The following is a 9,376-nucleotide window of genomic DNA, read 5'->3' on the forward strand; positions in this document are numbered from 1 at the left end:
TCAACACTTACTTGCTCACAAATTATTTTAACATGGTAATTGTTATTGAAATCTATTTTGGTCCCTTGCCCACTCAAAATTTGTACAAGGTTGGATACATGTAAATAATTATGGTCCCTTCCGTAGATTACAGTATCATTCTCACAGTTCGCTCTCCAGCGCCGAGGCACTGGTAGGTTCCGTGACGGCTCTCCTCACAGCTAGAGTCCCTTGATAGAGAGCGTCCCGACAACCTAAGGTTTGGATGCCATTATTGGCCCTGTTTTCGCCGCGCTTTTCAAACGCTAGCACACACTCTCTTTTATATATCTTTTTCATAGCCATACTGAAACTGAGCACACTTGTGTCAGACCTGCACACCTCCCTCTAACAGCCAGCAGGGAGCCAGCAGCCAACGAGCTCTGGGAAAGTAAATAAGAGACAGTTTATGTCTACATCAACAGGTATCGCCAACCCACCATTATGCCCTTTTACTGTACCATAATTTGGTCACCAGCCGTTGGAATGTTCCGTAAGAAGGTGACAGGAGATTATTATTAGCCTTACGATCAGCCACTGTCTAAGTATAGGCACTCAGTAACCCACGTAGGCTGTGATATATGTGTGTCACGGCGGCCTGCTGACGACCCTGAGAGGCGGCAGCGCTCAGAGCATGGAGGTATAAAGGATGGAGAGGCAGTGAAGCGCTCGGGCTGATGCCAGCGACCTGTCAGTCGGCCATCTTTTTGTAGGGCTAGGCAGCGACTGCTGGGTAGTGATGAAACACGTCATGGAAGTATTTCGCTACGTCGGAATGCATGTTTGTCCCCTGTCTAAGAGGTGGGGTTGGGGTGAGGTCACATAGTTAATAGGGAGAGTCAGGTCCGTTTATGGGATGGGCTATAATGACTCGGGTCGAGAAAAACGGAGGTCAGGGTGAGGACAGATAATTAATAAGGGGTGTCAAGTCTTGACCCAAGTCGAGCCACACATATTCTGTCTATAATTCAGTAGAGCTGTGCAGCGAGAGTAAAGGCGGGAGTGTCGCTCCGTGTGTGGTTTTGAATGCTGACTACCAATGTTTTATTTGGCTGCAATGAACAAGCGAGCAAAAATCTGATCCATCCATTACTTTAAACCAGTAAGTTATCTATTAATTCATTTTTATATCTGATGTTCAAGCAAGCGTGCATAATTTTTATAAACAAGACTGATGCACAGGACATATGCACATTGATTATTTGATCAAAGTGTTAGCAACATCTCTCTGGCAAGATCGTTGGCTATATAGCCGGATTTGTCAGCTTAACCCTAAGAGATCTTTAAAGTGTGAGTCGTGCCGCTTTGCTTTATTTACCCAACATCTGGATGCAACTCACTGATTTATCTCAGTTGAAAATAAAGGCCACCTATCTTTTCCATCCAGAGATGTTGCCATTTGTCTTGTGTGTGAAAGAAAATTCAGAAATAAAGTTTTACAGTATAGTGACCAACCATGGCAGAGTTGTCAACACATGCTTGTCACAACATTGTAACACTTGTACGGTAATGTCTGAGTTCCAGGAGAGGGCTGTCTTCTCCAGCCTGGCACAACACATGTTAGACAGTGATCCGTTCACTAATCATCTTGTGTTACTGATCAAGGCTGTAGGCGAGACCTGTCTGCAGGTCAGGTACAGATATGCAGCCAGACAGTTTACTGCGCGACTAATATCCCTTAAAGGCGCCAGAAGTAGAGCCAGGATGAATAAATTAGTACTGTTTATTGGAATGTGAGTGTGTATAATACATAATATCTAGTCTGAAGGACCTGTTGGCATGCAATATATGGGTAGCAGTAACACTGTAGTTTCATTTGACACGCCTGCATATTATAAGTAAGTATAAACAGTGTAAGATGGAGTAAAAAAAGTTCTACTGAAGTGACAGTCCCTACAACAATATGGCGGACGTGGGAGAGCGGTGGGCTCACCCGAGACAGTACTGACCGCGCGCTTCACAGCCACTCCACCATGGCTCAGAGGTTACCGAGAGACTGCACACAAGTCCGGGTGTTTCTCTTTGAGTGTTGTTCATGTGATGGATGGATTTAACAATACTTATCGCTGTAAAACATTATCGGCAGCAGTTGGGGAAGTCTTTCTATTACCAAAATATCCCTTCATCGCCTGACCCTTGCCTGCAGGGAGGGACGCTGCCTACTGAACATCATGAGCCTTGATATACTTGCCATGGGCCACGTGGCTGACACACTACCCAAGCTCCATCAATGCAAAGGCACTTTGCTTCCTTTCCATTACCTGCTTGCAGTAAACTTTAGCATATGGAGAGAAAATTAGTGTAAACTAATTATCTGGGGGTGGGAATGTTGGACGTTTCGGCCTAGGATGTTTCGGTCTGGGACGTTTCGCTCGTGGACGTTTCGGCCTAGGACGTTTCGGCCACGGACATTTCGGCCACGGGAAACTTTAATTATTTTATATATATATATATATATATATATATATATATATATATATATATATATATATATATATATATATATATATATATATATATATATATATATATATATATATATATATATATATATATATATATATATATATATATATATATATATATATTGTTTCCTTTTGAACCCCAACTGTTTTATACGAGAATTGATACACCGCTGTACCGAACTGTTCCGAGCTGCTCGGTACAGCGGTGTATCGAGTCTCGTCCGAGCAGTGAGCGCAGTGTGCCGAGCAGTATACAGTGTTCTCCTATTACAAGAACTTTAGTTAAGGGGGGTTTCTACCCGAATAATTAAAAAAAAATTAAAAAAAATTTTATTCGCTTATTGGAGGCTAATATGACCGGCCTTTAATTCCCAGCAATGTTTAAAGGCCGCGTGACAGTTTAAAGGTCCCAACTGTCAGTTTAAAAGGCTGCCCAGCTGTCAGATCTGTCAAATACCTTTAAAAATCGTGAATACAGTAATTTTTCTCGAAAATTACGCAAAAAAAATAGTTTATTTTAGTCTCACCTCCTTTACATACGTTTTCTCAAAGCTATCCCTTTGAGAGAACGGGATTGTGACCTGTGAAGAGGAAGGGGAAGCCACAGAAGCTGATAAGGAGTTTGTTTACAAGCTTGTGAAGGACATTTACTGTGTTTTTCTGCTCTCTACCTATATTTTCGAGGATGGGAAGGAGAAAGAAAAGTCTGGTGAGGCTTCAAGTCTCATAAGGAGTGGTTGAGAGAAAACACCTTGAAGATCAGCCTCTACATCAAGCTCTGCTAATGTGAGTACCTCTGATGATATTCTCCTGCCAAGCACTTCAGTTGAAGTCCTTGAAGGAGATACAAGTACTCTAGAAGAGAATGTCACTTATAAGAGATGTTATAGGTGACAAAGCTATGCAGATAAAGCACAAATCTCCACACCGAAGAAGCGCAAGAGGGAAGCAACTGATGACAACTATGCTCCAGGAGAGTTTTAATGTTGTATTAGCAGTTGAGTGAAGGGAAGGAGCCCACCACTGGTACAAAAACACCCCTTGATGATGAAACTGCTTTTCCGAGAACCCCCAGTGGTGAGGTGCCTTATGTACCGGTAAAGGCTCATTAGGTTAGAAACACTGTATGATATTGATTTACTTACATATGATCAGGTGTGCCCAGAAGTACTTCCATACCAAAATTCATAGTTGTATAGCAAAAAGAAATAGAGTTATTAAAGAAATTGGAAACTTTTTCTTTTTTTAGCTCTCCTGAAAAAAAGCAGTTTTTCAAACTAAAAATGCTATTTTGTCCTTATTTATGAACCGATTATCATGAAACAAAGTGCATTTTAAAGATCAAGAAGTTTGCAACAGCTTGTCGAGGGCCTTTTTTGTCTATTATTTTTTTATATATTTTTTTGTTAATTTTCTTTTATTCTTCTTAGTTACTTTTTTTAAAATTCAGATAAAGAAAATCAATAACCTAAATAATAAATCTGCCCTCGGGATCTTATTAGAAATGCATTGAAATATAACATATTCGAAAACCATGACCGTCACTGAAAAAATGAAAGAGAAATAGACCTATCCGTTAACATGTAAAAGGTGGGGGTAGAAACCTCCCTTAAGGGAACAAATTCATTGAACCAACATGGAATTTACAACTTCAAAGAGAGGTGGACAGAAGCTTTGTTTAGAAGGATATATGTACACTAATAAAGGTGATGCAAAGAAAATTAATCAAATTACATGGCGTTGTGTTAAGCGTGATCCACCAGTGAGGTGCCCATCGACACTGCATACCACTAAGAACAATGAAAATCCTGAGATCAGATAGTTCATAATCACCCACCAGATGAGACAAGTGTAAGGGTCGCAAAATGCCGTAGTGATATGAAAGCAAAAGCTGAAACCACTCGGGATAAGCCAAATCAGATATTTACTTTTGCAACTGCACAAGCTCCAGATGATGTTAAAGCCCGTTTACCAAGTGTAGACACCTGCAAACGTGTATTAAGAAGGGCAAGGGGTCTTCAATGTCCCTCAGAACCCCAGTCGTTGCACGGTCTTAATATTGATGGTGAATGGGCAATGACACAAGGTGACAATCCAACCCGTTTTCTTTTTTATGATAATGGTACAGCTGCTGATGAACGCATTATCATCTTTGCCTCTGAAACTCATCTCGCACAGGTTGCAGCATCGGATACATGGTGTATGGATGGCAATTTTGCTATGGCTCCACATATCTTCATGCAATTGTATGTTATTCAAGCTAGAGTATCAAATGTGTTCCTAGCTATGACTTACATCCTGCTGCAAAGGAAAACTCAGACAAGCTATGAGGCAATGTTTCGTTTACTAGAGTTAAATGGCTGTGATCCTTCCCTGGTTATAATAGACTTTGAAAGGTCTGTGGAACTTGCAATGCATGCTGTTTTTGGTCCCCATGTGCAGATACAGTATTATTTCAATCATCTTACGCAATCAACATGGAGGAAAATTCAAGCCTTAGGACTTGCAAACCCAGTACCAAAATGACGATGAATTCAGACTTTTCTGTGGTCAGCTTGATGCCCTTGCCTTCTTACCACCAGATGAAGTCATGGAGGGCATGCAACACTAGAAGGACACTATGCCAGATGCTGCCACACCACTGGTTGAATATTTTGACCAGAATTATGTATCAGGCCAGCTTAGACAGAGACAAACACAACAACAAGATGGAGGGATTGTTGCACCTATTCGTATACGTCGCATTCCACCAATCTTCCCACTTCACAACTGGAACTTGCACCAAGTGACGCTTGCTGGGGAACCACGCACCAACAACATCTGTGAAGGATGGAATAACAGGTTCTCTTCTCTTGTTGGTCACCATCATCCAAGTATTTGGAAATTGATAGAGTATCTACAAGCAGAGTGTGCACATGTAACTGGTGTGCTCCTATAGTATGAGCTTGGTGTTCGTCCTAAGAAAAGGTGTAAGAAGATTTATACTGATCTGCAAGAACGCCTACAGAATCTTTGTGAAGATAGTTTCTGGCCGCAAAACTATTCCCGAGCTCCTGAAAAGTGTCAGCCACAATCTGCGTGGTGGGCAGCCCAATATATGAATCTATAAACTATATAAACTATATAAATATATGTAAGATTTTATTTAGTAATGTGTAAGGCTTCCTTTTTAGTAATATGTAAGGTTACGTTTTAAATAATATTTACTTTAGGCAAATAAAAATTTACCAAATCTTATTCATGTACTTCTCGAATAATATATATGGGTAATCACAAGTGCATTTGTAATCGTTTTATTAATCACTTTTATTGATCAACAATTCATCTCAAAATACGTGATTGACTAATATATGTATGTTATTGTATGTTTTTTTTATATTTGGTACAATAATTATTCCTTGAAACATGGGAAAAAAAAATTTGGCCGAAATGTCCACTGTTAGATAGTTTTATGGCCGAAACGTCCTAGGCCGAAATGTCCTAGGACGAAACATCCGTGGCCGAAACGTCCGTCTACCGGGGGTGGAGAGAGCCTTGATTCCTTTACCTGCCGTGCTGTTCTCTTTATTGTGTCAACAACTTAACACACACACACACACACACACACACACACACACACACACACACACACACACACACACACACACACACATACTATTGTTACAATAAATGTTCTATGCGATTCCAAGGTATTGTGAAGATAAGTCCTCAATGATTATAATTCAATAACATTTGATTTAATTTAAATACTTATTGTTGATTAAGAAATAATACAGTAAAATACTAAGGCCATGTAAACGTGTTTCATTTTGCTTGAGGGTCAAAATAGCTATAGGTTTAGAGAATACTGTTACGAATGTGCTGTATGTGAATGATTGTATGTGTAATGTGATGAAATTGTAGCATGATGCAATGTTAGCTCAGCATGGTGCAACTCTACTTGTTGGGACAAGAGAGAGAGGGAGCCAGGGCCTCCGGCCGCCGGGCAGGAAGTGCGGAGTCGGCAGAGTGGAGGGTGGCGAGCGAGAGGCGCTGAGGGGAGTGGAGAAGGCGCGTGTCTGGGCTTAGGGAGTGTTGAGCTGCTCCGCTCGCGAGCTGTGTGCATCCGGTGTGCGTGTCTGCCGTGCCCCTGTACTGTGCCTGATTAACTGTTCTGTGCCCTTGAAAGTTGCTGTACTGTGTGAGGAACCTGTCATTAAACTAGAACTTAGTGTTGAACGTGTATCCTTTGTGCCCTGCCCCGTTCCTGCTCCCCTCGGTGTTCTGTGTGGGCCGCTGTGAGTGACTGGTGCCCGTGTGGCTGTTCTGGTGGGGATCACGCCGCCTGCCTGCCCGTGGATGGTGTGTGGTAGGGGGGGTGGCGTAACACTTGGTGTCAAAGGAGTGGGATAAGTGAACAGTGAAGCGCGCCGAGTGTCATGGCGTCCCCCAGTGATCGCCGTGAGGGTGAGGAGACGGGCAAGGCCGAGGCTGACCCGGGTGAGGTGAAGCCGGGCCAGATGGAATTGTTCGCTGCCATGCTGGCCAGTATGAGGCAGGATTTGGATCAGAGGGCAGACGAGAGGGCACGCGAGCAGGCTCGGAGGGCAGAAGAGAGGGCAGACGAGAGGGCTCGCGAGCAGGCTCAGAGGGCAGAAGAGAGGGCAGACGAGAGGGCTCGCGAGCAGGCTCAGAGGGCAGAAGAGAGGGCAGACGAGAGGGCTCGCGAGCAGGCTCAGAGGGCAGAAGAGAGGGCTCGCGAGCAGGCTCAGAGGGCAGAAGAGAGGGCAGACGAGCAGGCACGCCATCTTGCCGATATCCTCCAGAGCAGTCTCTCGTCCCTGAAGGCGGAAACCCAGCAGTACACCGACAAGGCCTGCGACAGCGTTAAGAGTGAACTGCTGGGAGAGGTGCAGACTCTGAAAGGCGAGGTCCAGGGCCTGAGGGAGGAGGTGGAGGCGGAGAGGCGGCGGCGAGAGCTGGCAACGTCACGCGGGGAGGAACAAGAAGCGTCACGCGTGCTGGCGGCAAGCACCAGGGTGACGGACTTGCTGGGGTCCTCATGGGGCCCCTGGCAAGAACCCCTGGGCCCTCGCAGCGTTGTGTCAGAGCCAGCAGCTGCCGCAGGAGGTTGGGGAGCCATCGGAGCTGCCCCCTTGGGTCCAACTGGCGCCGGAGTCGGACCCACTCACCCCGCCTCTCTGCCGCCGTCACCGCCGCCCTCTCCATGCCGGCCGGCTAACAGCCCACGTGCTCCGCTTTCCCCCCCATCCAGCCCCTCGGCTTCCCGCCGTTCGGGGAGGCGCAAGCCGGCGGAGTATGACGGGAAGGTGGCCTGGGAGGCCTATGTTGCCCAGTTTGAGATGCTAGCTGCTGCCCAGGGCTGGGACGAAGCTGAGAAGGCGCTGCAGTTGGCAACAGCGCTTCGGGGCCCAGCTGTGGAAGTGTTGGGGCACCTGCCGCCGGCCCAACGTGCCTCTTACGGGAGCATGGCGGAGGCCCTGCGGCGTCGTTTCGGGCACCACCTTCAGGCCGAGGTGTACCGAGCTCGCCTGAAGAAGCGGACTCGGGAGCGCGGCGAGACACTGTCGCAGCTGGCGCAGGACGTGGAAGCGCTGGTCAGAAGGTCGTATCCTGCTGCCCCGGAAGAGATGATCGTGGTGCTGGCCCGCGATTTCTTTGTTGACGCTCTGCACGACCAGCAGCTGCAGATTTACGTTAAGCAGGCGCACCCTGGGGACCTGCAGGTGGCGCTGGCGAGGGCCTTGGAATTCGAGGCCTTCCTGAAGACGACCAGCGGCCTAGGGGCGGCCCCCCAGCCCGCTCCGTGACCTCCGGGGCCGGAAGGCGAAGGTGGAGAAGAAGGCGACGTCGAGGAAGGCGAGCCCGGACGGTTTTCTCGGCTCGTGTTGGGGCTGTGGCAAGAAGGGGCACATGCGCAGTCGTTGTCCGAGGGAGCGAAGGACGCGTTCCCTTGATCGACTGAGTTCCGACGCCTTTCAGCCTTGCTGCAAGGACTGTGGCAAGTCTGGCCACCGTTCGAGCGCCTGCCCCAAGCCAAAGGAGGTAGTGCAGGCGGGAAACCCGGACAGGCTGGAGAAGGGGGCCGAATCCCAGCCGTCAGTCCCCGGGCCCCGACTTGCGTAAGCTGCCGCCGGATAACCAGTGCGATGCAGGTGGAGGGCTCAGTGGACGGGAAGCCATGCCGCCTGACAGTGGACACCGGGGCTGAGAAGACCTTGGTGCGGCCTGATATGCTGGCCGCCACGCGACTCCCAGACGCGCCACAGAGGCTGTGCGGCGTCACGGGGCACTGTGTGCAGCTCAAGGGCCCAGTGGAGGTTCGTATCGGCGTAGGCAGCGCTGTGGAGCGGCTGCCGGTGTACGTCGCCGATCTGGACGAGCCGTGTTTGCTGGGCCTCGACTACCTGACGCAGAGCAAGGCTTGTGTCGACCTCGGACGGAAGCTGGTGAGGGTACGCGGTCAAGACGTGCCTTTGCTTCCGGAGGTTGGCTGTGCAGAGGTAGTGGAGCGGAAGGCATGGTGGAGCCCACGGAAAACCTGCGGCTGGCTGACGGCGTGGCAGTCGGACGGAGCCTCGTTGGGGCGGGGGAGGAGTTAGTTACGGTGCTGGTAGCTAACTTCTCCGACGAGGCCCGGAAGGTACCCGCTGGTGCCAAGCTGGGCACCTGTGAGGAGGTGGAGCGCCCAGAGGAGACGTCGGGCAGCAAGGAGTCGGCCGCTGTGGGGCCGCTGCCCGACTTCCTGGAGGATTTGGCGCACCGGAGCGCCGCTAACCTGACGGAGGCGCAGACGGAGAAGATGCGCCACACCCTGGCCCAGTACGCGGACGTGTTCAGCAGGGGTGACTTGGATCTGGGCCGCACGGGGTTGGTGAAGCATAGCATCAACA

At 48.1% G+C, this 9,376-nt stretch overlaps 1 protein-coding gene across 1 annotated transcript; it reads left to right on the forward strand.

The window, feature by feature from the left end:
* Positions 1 to 6,485: 6,485 nt before the first annotated feature.
* Positions 6,486 to 8,961, forward strand: LOC127002819 (translation initiation factor IF-2-like). The gene is given in 2 exon segments (XM_050869039.1): positions 6,486 to 8,287; positions 8,289 to 8,961. Coding segments are annotated over 2 exon segments (1,707 nt in total). The 5' UTR covers positions 6,486 to 6,901; the 3' UTR covers positions 8,610 to 8,961.
* Positions 8,962 to 9,376: the final 415 nt, after the last annotated feature.

Source organism: Eriocheir sinensis, chromosome 24, assembly GCF_024679095.1.
Source record: "Eriocheir sinensis breed Jianghai 21 chromosome 24, ASM2467909v1, whole genome shotgun sequence".
NCBI classification, from domain to species: domain Eukaryota; kingdom Metazoa; phylum Arthropoda; class Malacostraca; order Decapoda; family Varunidae; genus Eriocheir; species Eriocheir sinensis.